Below are 14,794 nucleotides of genomic sequence, written 5' to 3' on the forward strand. Positions count from 1 at the left end.
CTAGACCTTGGAGAAGAACATTTTGCTTGGAAGGGTGGAGGGACAGAGAGACCCTGGATGAGATGAATTGACACTGTAACTGAGGTAGTTAGGGTAGGTGTGTCAGAGATAGTGAGAATGGCTTAGCTTAGCGTAGATAGGGTCTCTATGAATCACAGGTGATTCAATAGCACATAACAACAGCAACAGGATATCTTTAAACAATTACAAACTACTTTTAAATGCTCTATAATAACAATGCCACTAAAGTTTTAAAGAAAAACCTGTCATTTTAATATATGTTAGAAATTACTATTGTTGTTATGTGCTGTTGAGTCAGAACCAATGCATAGCTGACTCTCCAGGGATTTTCCAGAGGTTGCGAATTGCACAGAAGGAAACTCCCCATCTTGCCTGTGTGAAGCAGCTCATAGATTGGAATTGCTTGCTTTTGGTCTGACAGCACAGCCCCTTACCCACTAGAAACCACCGACAGTTAAGAAAAGGATACAAAACTTGAACCTTAAAAAAATGAATTAAACAACTATTTTATTGATATGAAAAAGAGTTAATCTTTACTACCCAAACAAGAATAAGCTTTAGAGACAAATAATTCTTGATTAAATGCCAACAAAAGTCAATAATCTTTGAAGTGCAACTTCAACATGTAGAAAATATAACAATTCCTATCTTGTATTCCTGAAAGCAGAGATTCCTAACAGCAGATTTGCCCAATGTAATGCGTCGGAGAGCTGGACAATGACTAGGGAGGATAGAAGGAGAATTGATGTCTTTGAGCTGTGGTATTGGAGAAGAATGTTGAATATACCATGGACTGCTAAGAAAATGAACACATTTATCCTAGAGAGTGTTAAACTAGGCTGCTCCTTAGAGGCAAGGATTCTGAAGCTTCATATGATATACTCTGGACATGTTGCAAGGAGGGACCAGTCCTTGGAGAGGGACGTCATGCCTGGGAGGGTGGACGGACAACACAGGAGAGGAAGGCACTATAAGGTAGATTGATTCAGTGACTAGAGTAATGGGGGCAGGTATGTCAGAGACAGTGAGATTGGCACACGACAGAGCAGGGTTTAGGGTGGTTTTACATAGGGTCATTATGAGTCACAGGTGACTTGACGGCACATAACAACAACAACACAATGTATTTCATTGCTGCTGCACCAAGGGTGTTGATTGTGGAGCCATGTATATCTTGTCTAGTTTTAAACAAATTAGAGGTAGCCAGTGTGCATTTGGCATTCAATAATTTTACTTTCATTACTAATTTCTCCATGGGTTCAGTGATTCATTTCATATTATTAAGGGAATGAAGTTATAAAACATATTCATCCCTCCATTCATTTTTACTCTCCCAATAGTCATCTAGCTATTAAATATCTACTGACTTGAAACGGAATTAATTCATCCAGTGTCATAGTCATCCTTGGCCATCCAGTGACACAGTGTGTGATTCAACCTTAAATGCTTCCAATTTTAAGCCTCATGCTATTAACCACCAAGTCATGCTGTCTTTTGATATACTATCTTTCAAGATAAAAGGAGGAACACCAGGTTGCTAAGAATATTTACCACTATAAATTACAGAAATTTTATATCTTACTCTACCTTTCAATATATTTATTTTACCTATGGAAAATGTCTTTTTTTCTCATAATGTTAAATGCCAAAACTGTGATCTTGAAGTAATAAAAATAATATAGTATATCACTAAAGGAAAACAAAATCAAAGACTTATATGTACTTAGCTCCTGGACATATCTCTGGCTTTTCGATAATTGCCTGAAGTCACCACATATTGTTACATAAACCTAAACACTGGATCCTTGCTGTGTCACAATCGGCATGGTTAATGATTCATCTGTAATCCTAAAGGCTCCTTCCAGGATTAAATGACTTTCCCTGCAGTCTGCCCACCGCCCTCTTGTTGATCCTGTGAAGAGGATTTCCCTCCATTAGTTTGCCTCTTTCTCTACTATCTGTTTATTTTTAATCCTATCTGATCTCCTCTCCACCTACACAATTCAGGAGGAATAAAACTCAGTAGAAATCAGTCAGTTAAGCTGAGTCAATTTTGAAACAAAGCTGATTTGGTAAGAAGGCAAGGACAATCTTGTGTTTGCCAATCTTTATCCTTGGTCACAATTCTGTTAGCATTAAAATCAACTAAATAAGAATTAAGTGATAATACTGTATTTCTGATAAGACAAGGTGTATGAAAATGAATGAGACACATCTCTGTCTTCAAAATGCTTGCTATCTGTAATGGGCATTAGATAAGTCAATTTCACATTAAGATAATAATGTCCCATAAGATTATAAAGAAATGGCCTCCTATAAATTGAGAGCCTAGGAAAAGACTTAGAAGAAGAGGAAGATGATGAAACATTCTTTTAAAATGGCTAAAATTTCAAAGCTATGGAGGAGGGAATGGCAGTTGAGGGTTAATCACAGGGTTTAGGGGTAATCATTCAATGAGAACATATGCTACATGCTGGTAAATGAGGAGCAAATGATAAGATATGAACAGATTGGGACAAAATTATGGAGGACTTTGAATGTTGAGGTGAGAAAAGCTTGTCTTTAATTAGTAGAAAGTATGAGCCAGTGAAAGTTACGAAGCAGTAGAGAGATAGGACTGAAATTGAGCTTTAAAAGATGATTAGATATTATTGTTATGACAGGAGTCTAGAATGAAAATAGCATAGTAGAGTGGACTTAGGGGGAAGGATTGAATAATAATGAAAGAATTTTTCTTTTACTTTACAAAAAGAAAAGCGAATTGGGGGGCGGGGGCAAGGAGAAAAGTACAACAATGAATGAATGGAAATCCAAAGTCTCTGTAAACGTATATTAAAAAAAAAAAAAAAAGATCAACTTGGAAAACTTCTGTAGAAGGGAATAAAAAGAGAACTGCCACTGGCCTCAGAAAACAGTGGATAATTCAAATGTTGCTCTTATGAATTGAAAAGGTACTATAAAGTGTAAAAACCATGCTAGACCTCAAAAATTTAGCACAAAAATGAAGGTAAAATATCTCATTAGTGATGTTTTAGGGCTGTTGTACATAGGGTCGCTATGAGTCGTAAGCAACTCAACGGCACATAACAACAACAATAACCTATTACTACATGGCAAAATAATATGGTAGCTATGTTGGGTTAAGGGAGTGCTGGTGGTGTTCTGGTGGCAAAGTCCATAAGGACTTCTGCTGCTGACCCAAAAGGGACACCTCTCCAGTCATTCAAGTCCATCAGCCACTCCATGGGAAAATGTCAGACAATGTCCCCACATGAGATTTACAGCTTCCGAAACCCTCTGGAGGGCCAGCTATGAGTCAGCTCCACTCGCCAGCAACGAGTTGAGTTTTTGAGTGGGTTAATTAAACATAACAATAAAATTAATTTCATTGTTTAATTTTACACCTTTGACAGGTTACCAAGAAGCCCCAGTGGTGCAGTGGGTAAGCCTCAGCTGCAAATAAAGGTTGACAGATCAAATCCATTAGCAATTCCAAGGGATAACAGAGTGACAGCATCTGTTACAATTACAGACTTGTAATCTTTTCTTGAGAAAGTTCTACTCTGTCCCATTGGGTCACTGTGAGTCAGAATAGACTTGATAGTAGTAAAAAATTCTTATTAAAACATGTGCCACATTGCATTTTGTCTGGAACTAGATATCAGGGCAGAAGGAGATAGCAAGCACACTAGAAAAAAAGATCATTAGAAGAAGGAAGAGAGCAAAATACTGTCCCTGAATAATACTGGGACAGAGAAGTCACTGAGGAACTTTTATCAATTTAACTATTTTAAAAGGGTATTTTATCAGCAGGTTAAAATGTGAGACAAGTTCAACAGAAGATAAACAGTAAAAGTAAGGCATTGTGGTTTTGCCCAAGTAAAGTAACTGACGAGGAGAAGGGGATATGATCAGCAGTGAGATTGAGCAAACAGTTACTCCTTTAAGAAACAACAGTGAGAAAACAAAATTATAGGGCTATTGCTGAAGTTACAGTGAGTAAAGGGCCCAACACTCCAGCATGAAAAATTGTGCTTATAGCAGAAGGTAAAGAGCAACTAAGGAGATAGTAGATGTGTTGTTATTGTTATTGTGTGCCATCAATTCGCCTGCAACTTATAGCAACCCTATGTACAATAGCCCTAAACCCTGCCCTATCCTGTGCTAACCTTATTGTCTCTGACTTACCTACTACCCACATTACCCCAGTCACTGAATCAATCCATCTCATCAAGGGTCTTCCTCTCCTGCGCTGTCCCTCTACCCTCCCAAGCATAGCATCCCTTTCCAAGGACTAGAGACGTGTCCAAAGTATGCCTTGCAACTGGAGACATGTCCAAAGTATGCCTTGCAACATGTCCAAAGTATGTCAGATGAAACTTCAGAATCCTTGCCTCTAAGGAGTAGCCTGGCTTCGCCCTCTTCAGGACAAACTTGTTTATTCTCCTAGCAATCCATGACATATTCAATGCTCTTCTCCAACACCACAGCTCAAAGGCATAAATTTTCCTTCTATCATCGCTAGTCATTGTCCAGCTCTCTGATGCATAGCAAATAATTGCAAAGACCATGACCTGTAGCAGGCGCACCTTAATCTCCAGACTGACATTGTTGCTCTTCAGTACTTTAGAGAGGCCTCTAACCACAGACTTTCCCAATCCATCTTTCAATTTCCTGGCTGCTGGTGCCAAGAGTGTTGATTGTGGAGCCAAGCAAACTTAAGCTGTTAACAATCTCAATTCTCTTCACCATCCATCATGATGTTACTAATCCGCCCAGTGGTGAGAATCGTTGTTTTCTTGATATTGACATAGAGGAATAATTAATGTGAAAGAATTTATAAATTAAGCATTCTACAGAAGCTGCCACAAATAAAAAATTATATATATATATATCAAGAGACAGGATATAGGGGAGTTTATGTTTTATGAGCCCTTGTGGTATAGTACATTGTACGTTGGGCTGTTAAATGAAAGGTCAGTGGTTCAATTCCATTAGCCACTCCACAGAAGAAAGATGGGTAACCTCTCTCTATAAAGACTTATAGCCACAGAAACTCAAATGGACGGCAGTAGGATGTGTGTGTGTGTGTGTGTGTGTGTGTGTGTGTGTGTGTGTGTGTGTAATGTTTATATTTACATTGACATGACCAAAGAAAACATCATACTCTTGAAAGGAAAGTAAGGTGAGATTAAGAAATTATCATCTAGGAAACAAAATTTTAACAACCTGAACCTCACTAAGTCACTTTCAACTCATAGCTCTTCAACTTCATGGCTTTGATCCTGCTCTTCAGGAATGTTTAAACATACAATTCCCTTTCATAAAAATGATGCCTTCAGTAGTGGCTTTATGACTGCAAAAAATTTCAAGTGTTTAAGCAGGAACAATAATGGGTTATGATCATGACTTTTCTGCATACATTTTTGCTTTTTCAACATTACTCAAAAATCCAATTTTTTTTTAGTTGTTATAGTTAATAAATATCTGATTCATCAAAACGATAATACCTGTTTTTATTCAACTGATCTTATACTCTTTTTTTGCATTTGTGTCAATCATCATGTATAAAGGACTGATTTAATTCATGTGCATTAATGTGTCTTACTTTGAATGACCTCTTGTTCCAAGTCGTCGTGTAGTTAAGAGGGGAAATTTTTGGCGAATTGTCTGAAAAGAAAGTCAGTTTTTTCATTGTTAGAAAGGATGTCACTCTACTGCAATCCATTCATAATAAATATATCACTGTTTGGAAAATTCTATTGCCCTTCGCTTAGTTTCCAAGTACTTAGTGAAAGTCTAGTTTCTTTATAATAATGTCACCTAAAGGTTAATTTCTATTTCTTCCCCAGAGCTTCCTCTGCTTTACTGAATCTCTTCAACAAAGGTATAAAATCTTTGGTATAGACCTTCCTCTAAATGTGCTGCCTGTTGGATAAAGAATTGCACTGTCAACGCAAAAACAGGTGATTCAAATCCATCAGCTGCTCCTCGGAAGAAAGATGAGCAATCTCCTTCCACTTTATTTTGAGCCTCTAAAAAGCTTCTAGATAGAGTCCGTTCCAATTTCCCAGTAATGAGTGGGTGAAATGTGTCAAAAGCAATATCCGAACTTTATATGTAAACCAGTATAAAATAAAATTTAAAAATTGTTTTCATAAAAGTAGGATCTGATTAAATAACACAACTATCTTCCATAGGGGGAAAAAAAGGAATTTTAAACCTTGATCTTTGACATCCATGCATGAATGTTCAAACACTTCATGGAAAACTTAAAGTGTGTGTTAATTTCCTGGGAACTGACTCTACCAATAGTTTTTATTAAAGTCTCAAGGTGTCTCATGACCAGCCCCTATTCAAAATATCAGGAATTACTTTTATAAAATATCCCCATAAAACAGTAATGCTAACATGAGCATTAGAAGCTTAACCTCCTTATTTCAACCTCATTTTTTGGAGTGAGTGAACCCAGTTTCAAAAAAGTTAAGGGTCTCTCAAAAGGTCTCACAACACAGTACTAACAGTCTAGGTAAAACCTAGATTACTTGACTTCCAGAAACCATATCACATATTCTTCCATGGGCAGATAGGTTTTCTTAATAAATTTTGAAATCTGGACCATGGCATTATTTTCTGGACAGTGAGTTCCTCTACATGTTGGATTTAGATTTCAGTTGCTATGAGATATTATACTCAAGTTACATAATTTTTCAAAGTTCTCCGTCAACAAAATATAACTCAGAATCTCAAGAATAAAACTTACCGAATAAATTGATATTACTTCCTGAGTCTCAAATCATATCAATAAGTACAAGTATAGGCAAGTATACAAATAGTATAAACCAAATACCCACTGATGGATGAATCAATTCTGATTCAGAGCTATCCTTCATTGGTTTTCTTAAAGCTGTAAATCTTTAGATTGTTCCCTTAGAGCAATTGGTAGATTTGAACTTCTGACCTTTAGGTTAGCTGCCAAACACAATATATACCATGCCAGTAGGTTGACTATAAAGGAGTATTTTTAATAGAGATTTAATAAATCCATTTAAACATTCTGGAAGCTTGAGATATAAAGATACTCAGAGTGAAATGAAAAATTAAGATGATTAGCTCATAGAAAGCTACACTAAGGCATGCCTATCTGAAGTTTCAAACCTACCAGGGCTCTGAAGGAGAGAGATGCCAATCTCTTCTGGTAAAATGTAACAGCCTCAAAATCTAATGAGAGTTCAACTATGAGTCAATTCTGACACCACGACAATGAATGAGAATAGGTTTTAAAAATCTCTTTTACTTACAATAATCAGCAATTTTCATTTAAAAGATACTAGCTGCCTGTGTTTAATTTAGGCAATTGCCTCCCATGCGATTTTCTGCCTCTGAAAACCCATTAGAGAATCAGCTATGGGTTGGTTCCCACTCAATGGAATACAACAACAGCACAGGAGGTGGGCTGCCACTTTGAAGGCATGTGGTCGGAATCTACCAGCCATCTCAGAGGAAGAAAGATCAACAATCTCCCCTTGTGCAATTTATTGCCTTTGAAAAACTGCTGGAGGCTCAGTTAGGAGTCCCTTCTGAGTCCAAAGTAATTAACAAACAACATTGTTTAAGTTACCCTAAAATGAGTCCATTTATTAACCTTTGACAGGAAATAACACTATTTCAATGAAGTCAGTGGCAAGGTCATGTCACATTTTCTTATAGGGCACTAATATTCCAAATCAAGGCATCAAAATAGAGCAGTTCCAAGCACAACTCTTAAGAGATTTCTTTGATTATTGTGAAATGGATGCTTAATATTTTCTAGGAGAACATGCACGGATGGATTTGTTTCAGTGCTCAAATGAGTTTGGCTTTAAAACAGTATAACCAGAATATGTCGTTTACCTTTCCAAAAGTGGCAGCACAGGCTGGCTCCAACTTCTCCTTCCTGCAAAAATCTAAATAATGTGCATAAAGGATGCACCGTGGTAAGCAAACTCCTTCACATACAATATAATTCTCTTCAAGCCTAAGAAAAAAAAGGAAACAAAGTTTAACCATTTCTTGTTGTATTTTTTTCTTCCTTTTGTCTTTCCCTATTGTTATAGTACCTCCTGTGAATACAGACACTATATAAATGAGCTCATGAATAAGCTCCTTTGTTCTGGGTATTACTATTGTTGTTGTTATGTGCCCTCATGTCACCTGCAACTCATAGTGACCCTATGTACAACAGATCTAAACCCCACTCTATCTTGAGCCAATTTCATTGTTTCTGGCACACCTACCCCTTATTACCCTTGGATAAATGCTATAGCAGCAAGAAAGCACCTTGAATTTCTGCTAAACAAAAAAAGCCAAAACCAAAGAAGCTATAGTTGATTCTAGCTTACAGCGACCCCATGTGTCAGACGGTAGAACTTCAATCCAAAGAGTTTGCAAGGCTATGTGTGACCATTCAAACACAGATCGCCTGGCCTTTCTTTCCAAGTGCCTCTGAGTGAATTCCAACTATGGGTAAAGGGCTTCGCTGTTTCTACCACCTACAATCATCTGAATTAATTGGTACTAATGAAATATAGTACCACAGCTAACATAAAATCACTTCTGCACGGACTGTATTCCAAATTAGGTCTCACTGCAGTAAAAATCCTCACTCTTCCTCATGGTTTGCTCTATGGCACAGAACTACTAAGGATAAAAACAAAGATAGTGGCTCTAAGGAACTCACCATCCTCAAGGTAAAAGAGCTGCCAAACGTTTAAGTTATCAAATGCCTACAGTCTCTTATTTTTGTTCACAAAAAGACTGTGCCTCAACTACTTAGGGAAATTAATTATTAATAGTGCACTCATTACAAATTATGATGGCCTAGTGGCAAGAGCCTCAATCCATATTGAAGGCTGCAGTCCTTGACCTTCTTTAGCAAGTGCTTCAGGTCCTCCTCAGTTTCAGCAAGCAGGGTTGTGTCATTTGCATAACACAGATTGTTGATGAATCTACCTCCAATCAGACCCCACATTTCTCCTCATACAAGCCAGCCTCCCGGATAATCTGTTCTGCATATAGACTGAAAAGGTATGGAGTCAGGACACATCCTTGGTGTATACCCTTCCTAATTTTGAACCATGTAGTGTTTCCTTGCTCTGTTCCGATGACTGCGTCTTGGTCCAAGTATAGATTTCACGTTGGCATGATCAAGTGTTCTGGGATTCCTATTCTTCTCAGAGATAGCCACAGTTTGTAGTGATCCACACAGTCAAACGCCTTTGCATAATCAATGAAACACAGCTAGACACTCCTCTGGTACTCACTCCCTGCTTTCAGCCAATATCAATCTAACATTAGCTACAATATCGCTAGTACCATGACGCCTTCTAAACCCACCCAGTCTGTTCCAACAGAGTGATGTTCTACTCATTTTTGGATACTCTTCAGCAGAATCTTGCTTGCATGTGAGGACTTCAGTCTTTAGTATGGATTGAGGCTCAATATCAAGAAAACAAAGATTCTCACCACTAGGCCAATTGGCAGCATCATGATAGATGGTGGCTTCACAATCAACACTCTTGGCACCAGCATCGAGGAAATTAAAAGACATATTGCAATGGGATGTTTTTAATTGTTTTTGTTCAAACAGTCTTCAAGGTTCTATAGACCTGGTGTGTCCACTTGCTGTACAGAGGTGACTTGTGGTTGCTGTAAAGCTAAACACTGTGACACTGATAGTGTCAAAAGAAATAACGATTACCCATGGTGGACAGTGTTTGGTGATACTCTTTGGTTGAAACAAGCTTGGAAGCAGGAGTGGCATCCACTTCTCTAAATAGATTGCCTCCAGAAACCCTATGAACCTGGAGAAAGGATGAAAGTCACACACGCAAGTGTCAAGGACCTTCATTCATAGGGTTGCTATGAGTCACCTACAACTCGACGGCACTTAACAACAACAATATTGCAATGGGAAAAAGTCTGCTGTTAGAGACCTCTCTAAAGTACTGAAGAGTAATGATGTTAGTCTGGAGACTAAGGTGCGCCTGATACAGGCCAAGCACTTGCTATGTGTCAGAGAGCTGGAAGATGATAGGAGAATTGATGCCTTTGAGCTGTGGTACTGAAGAGTATTGAATATACTATGGACTGCTAAGAAAATGAGCAGGTTCGTCCTAGAGAGGATTAAACCAGGTTATTCCTATGAGGCAAGGATTCTGAAGCTTTGTCTGACATACTTCGGACATGTTGCAAGGAGGGAGCAATCTTTGGAGAAGGAAGTCATGCTTGGGAGCGTGGAAAGACAGTGCGGGAGAGGAAGACCCTCTATGAGGTGGATTGATTCAGTTACTGGGGTATTAAGTGTAGGTGTGTCGGAGACAGTGCAATTGGCACAGGATAGAGCAGGGTTTTGAGCTGTTGTACATAGGATCGCTATGAGTCACAGGTGACTCGATGGCACATAATAACAACAACAAAAATAGGGGCAAGAAGCTGCGCTGCAATCCTGAAGGTATGCAGGTAGAGGCTACCAGCTGCTCAGCGGGAGAAGGATGGGCAATCTCATCCCTTGGAATTACTTCCTCTGAAAATCTGCCTGCAGATCAGCTATGTGTCGGTTCCAACTCAGCGGTACACAACAACAAGTTCCTTTTATTCAAAACTGAAACAATACTATTACTTATTTTTCATGTTTTCACTGATCAATACTATAATTGATCATGTGCTGTAATTGATCTATAATTATCTAAATGTTTTCACTGTGGTAAATACTATAATTTATCTAATTGATTATATACTATAATTGATCTATAACTATCCAAAGTATTCTATATATTGGAAATATACATGAAATTCTTCATTGATAACTTCCAAACATGACATATAACTTCAATTCTATGTTATTAACATTATAGAAATTTTGGATATTTAAAGATAATTCCATTTAATCTTCATATCTGCAGCTGTCATTCAATGTAATTTATTAAAATGTTTTAAATATATAAATACATATATATTTTTTTACAAGTAGCTAAACAGCAATCAATCTAGAAATCAGAATGTCTAGGATCTATGTCCCATCTTTCTAAAACTCAGAAAAATCTCAAAATCAGAACTTCCAGATTCTATTCTCAATCTTCATAAAATACAGTAGACTTTTTTTTACTTAAAATTATAGATTATATACGTTGTTGTTGATGTTGTTGATTGCCTTCAAATCAAGCACGATTCATAGTGACCCCTATGAACAAAAGGCCTGAAGCCCCTCTACAACTATTGACATTTACTAAATTTCATCGAGTTTCCAGAAGCTTGTTGTTTAGGAAGTGGATGCCACTCCTGCTCCAAAGACGATATATAGTAGAATAAAATGAATTAGAATACAGAAACAATGCAATGCAGAGCACACACTCATATAAAAATCAAGTGGAACTTGCAAAATGTCAGACTTGCCATTTTTACCATGCAAAAGATAAAAACTGTATAAATGTTCCCTGAGTAATTGAAATATTAACTATTTTTCTTTAGGGGAAAAAAAAGGCTAAAAACAGTAAGAATTAGTATGTCAAAACCTAAGTTTCATTTGTATACATAAAGCCAAACAAATATCTGATAGCAAAAATTTGGGTTAATCAATCAAATTTTTCATTGTTTTTCAATTTTAATTAACATGCCAATGATAGTTTACTACCTAAAGAGATGCAAACAAATATACAAATATTTACCTGTGTGCTTTTTAGTGTTTAATATATGTTCTTAAGAGTATAGAAAATTCAAATAAAAATGCAGAATCTTATTATTTCAAGTAGTATCACTAAGAAACAGTCTGCTCTTTAAAAATTGTATTTTAACAGCATGCACATAATATTCACTTTTCTCTTGGCTCTTTTGGTATTGTAGAGGTAGTTGTCTTTGTCTTCAAAAGATTTAGTCCTAAACACGGGATTTTTAAGTATAGCATTTTTTAATTTGGTCTTACTGTGAGCATATTAACAAAATAAAACTAAAGGTTCTTGCCACTCAGCTTCCAATGAAAAAGTAAGGGTGAGCGTTTGAAATACCTTCATAATACATCTGAAATAAAAACACTTATATCCTAATTATCTAATTAGGAGTTGTGTCCTAATTATTTTAATAGTTCCATCTACTTACCTCTCTAAGTATAAAATCTTTAAAAATCAATTATATATCATTTGCTACCCATTATTTAATTAATAACTATTTTTTAGGTGCTGTTTTTTTCTATTCTATTTTCTAATATTTAGATCATATTTCACACAGATATAGATTATGACTAAAGGGTAAATATCCAAGCCATGATATTGATTTCTTTTTTATTCTTCGGAAATGGAGGGAATTTATAGTCTTGTTTCTTCTTAAGACATTGAAGGAAAGATTAGTGTTGTATGTTAATTCCAAAATTAACTTTAAATCGATAGTTTTAAATGTTCTCTAAGAATCGAGACAATTGATGTTCATGGTTGTTAGCAATTTACCATAAAATCCAGTTTATGATATTCCACTACGTTATGTCTGACATGTGCTGTAAAATAACTGAACATTTATTTAGTTAATAGTGATATTTTACCTGATCAGGTAGTTTTTATTCCTTCTATTTCAAAAGTATTCCTAATTGCCAATGCACTATTTTTAATTTTCCCTCTTATAATAACTGACAAAATTAAAGTTAAGATCAACCCTCCTTTAGAGTTTTTAAAAAATATCTTGTTTTAGAAACACACAAGCTGCCAAATATCGACCATATAAGCACTAAAATTATGACATGCGCTAAGCAAAGAAAGTTATGATAAAAAAACATTATAACTTGTATTTTCAGTCTGTGATCTTAGTCAATTACGAGCAGAGTTGCGCACTTTCTATTTGCATTACACATTACAAGCGTCTGTCTCTACACCAAACGTGCAGCTTCGAGAAATACTGGATTATCTCTGGTTGGTCTTTAAAACTTCAGAAAAGTTTGAGGGAGAAGCAAACTGTGAAAAGCAGCTGAGAAGTTTACTAGCTTTTAAAGCTCAACACGTGCTGGACGTGCTCCCGGCGCTGAACCTTACCACTGCAGCGTGAGCTGGGTCTGCCTCTTTTTATCCTTCATAATCTGAGTGACCGTTTTCTTCTGAGAGAGATGCTGTGAGTCGCCTTCTTTGGCTTTGCTGTCTTGGCCATCCCCATCTTCTTCTTCAGAGGAAAAGGTACCGTTGCTTAAGGGCATTTCTGACCGCAAATTGAAAAGAGGATTTTTTATTTAAAGGGAATATAGACTCAATTAAGAAGCCTCTAACTATGTCTTTGAGTCACGTAAATTGAGCAAGCAAAGTGGAGGCAGCTCTGCAAAATCCAAACTATTTGACAAACATTTTCTCAGGAAAATACTAAAATATGGACAGACATTCTGCATCTTTGTGTGTTTGCAGCGTGCTTCTTTTTCTTATTAGTCTCCCTTCTTTGGGCGCTCGGTGGCCGCTCACATCCCCACGGCGAGCGCGCACTCACCTGATTTCACTCCCACTGGCCGCTCGCGTTCGTCCGCTTTGTCGTTGCGCAGCGGGCCTCCTGACTCCACCTCGGCCGCCAGGTACGCCCTGTCCTCGGGGTAGGCGAGCAAGCCCTTGCCCAGCAGCTGCACACAGCACTCCTGGATCTTGGGGGACTCTTGGGGTGTCTGCAGGAAGGAGTCTTCCAGCTCCGGGACCTTGGCCATCCTCCTGGACTCCAGAGATCTCCGCACCTCGGCTGGGCCAGCTCTCCTGGGAGCCGGGAGCCCCGTGGCCAGGCGGGGCGGGGCGGGGCGGGGCGGGAACCGGTGCGGCGGGACAGGGAGGAGACCAGAGCTTTCCCTGCCCCGGGCGTCCAGAGAGGAAAGGAGGTGGAGGAGTGCGCCGTGAGCGCCCAGGCCTGAGCCGGCCTCACTCCACCTGTCTACCGCCAGTGGCCACCGAAGATGCTCACCTCACCCTTTACTTCCCCACCTGAGACCCCTGCACGCCCCAAGCAGTGGAGATCCATTTCCTGGAGTCCTTTCCTTTCCACCTTCCTTCCTTCTCTTCTTGGCAATTGGCCTATGACACTTTGCATACCCAAAGCCCCTTTACCCAGAAAACTTCACTCTCAGGAAGAAAAGTGGTTGCTCTAATTTCTGTTATGAAGAGACCCTGTCTCTTTTGACTGTGACCCCAGCAGCGGGAGCAGAGAGCCCAGGCTCATAAACTGATTTGTTTTCTCTCCATATTAATCCTGGGGCTCCAGAAGCCTCTTACCTCTATCTTGAGGACAGACAGCATATATCACACATGTCCAAATCGCCCTGCCCCCACCACCAATGAGCTGGGGCTCCAGAGCCCAGAAGCTCTGGGGGGTGGGTCTTGACTCCCCAGGGCTTAAAGGGAAAGTTTCCTTTGGTTCCTGATTATGCCTATACTCCAATGAATGCTTGCTGAAATGAAAACTGAAATCACAGAAATTTTCCAATGTATAATGGCAAGAGTCATGTATTGTTGATTATCATAACTTGTACTCTGTTTAAGTGGGAACAGTGGACAGAAACTTGGGGTTTGTGTTGCCTGACTGCCCCAATATCTCTCCCTTCCATTCTTTTTCAAATAAGATGTGTGTGTTTTTTAATAGGTCTAGCGGTTTTCCAGGAAAAGCAAGAATCCTGCTTTGTCTCACCCTGCTTCATTTTGACACTTTGTCTTGCCCGTTTGGGTGAAATCACCCTTGAATTTGAATTTAACGTTAAACCAGATCACATTGAAACTTAATCTGCAAAAACGGA

At 38.3% G+C, this 14,794-nt stretch overlaps 1 protein-coding gene across 1 annotated transcript in view; it reads right to left on the bottom strand.

Annotated features, from left to right (window-relative positions):
- RFX6 (regulatory factor X, 6) overlaps positions 1-13,720 on the bottom strand; it is a 71,597-nt gene extending 57,877 nt beyond the window's left edge. The window contains exons 1-4 of the mRNA XM_006879007.1: positions 13,513-13,720; positions 13,074-13,233; positions 7,915-8,038; positions 5,630-5,691 (exon numbers count right to left, since the gene is read on the bottom strand). Coding sequence (XP_006879069.1) covers positions 5,630-5,691; positions 7,915-8,038; positions 13,074-13,233; positions 13,513-13,720 — 554 coding nt within the window. The remainder of the gene's footprint in view (positions 1-5,629; positions 5,692-7,914; positions 8,039-13,073; positions 13,234-13,512) is intronic.
- Between the last annotated feature and the right edge of the window lie 1,074 nt (positions 13,721-14,794).

The sequence above is a fragment of the Elephantulus edwardii genome, unplaced genomic scaffold, assembly GCF_000299155.1.
Source record: "Elephantulus edwardii isolate Elephantulus edwardi_28Jun2011 unplaced genomic scaffold, EleEdw1.0 scaffold00002, whole genome shotgun sequence".
NCBI classification, from domain to species: Eukaryota; Metazoa; Chordata; class Mammalia; order Macroscelidea; family Macroscelididae; genus Elephantulus; species Elephantulus edwardii.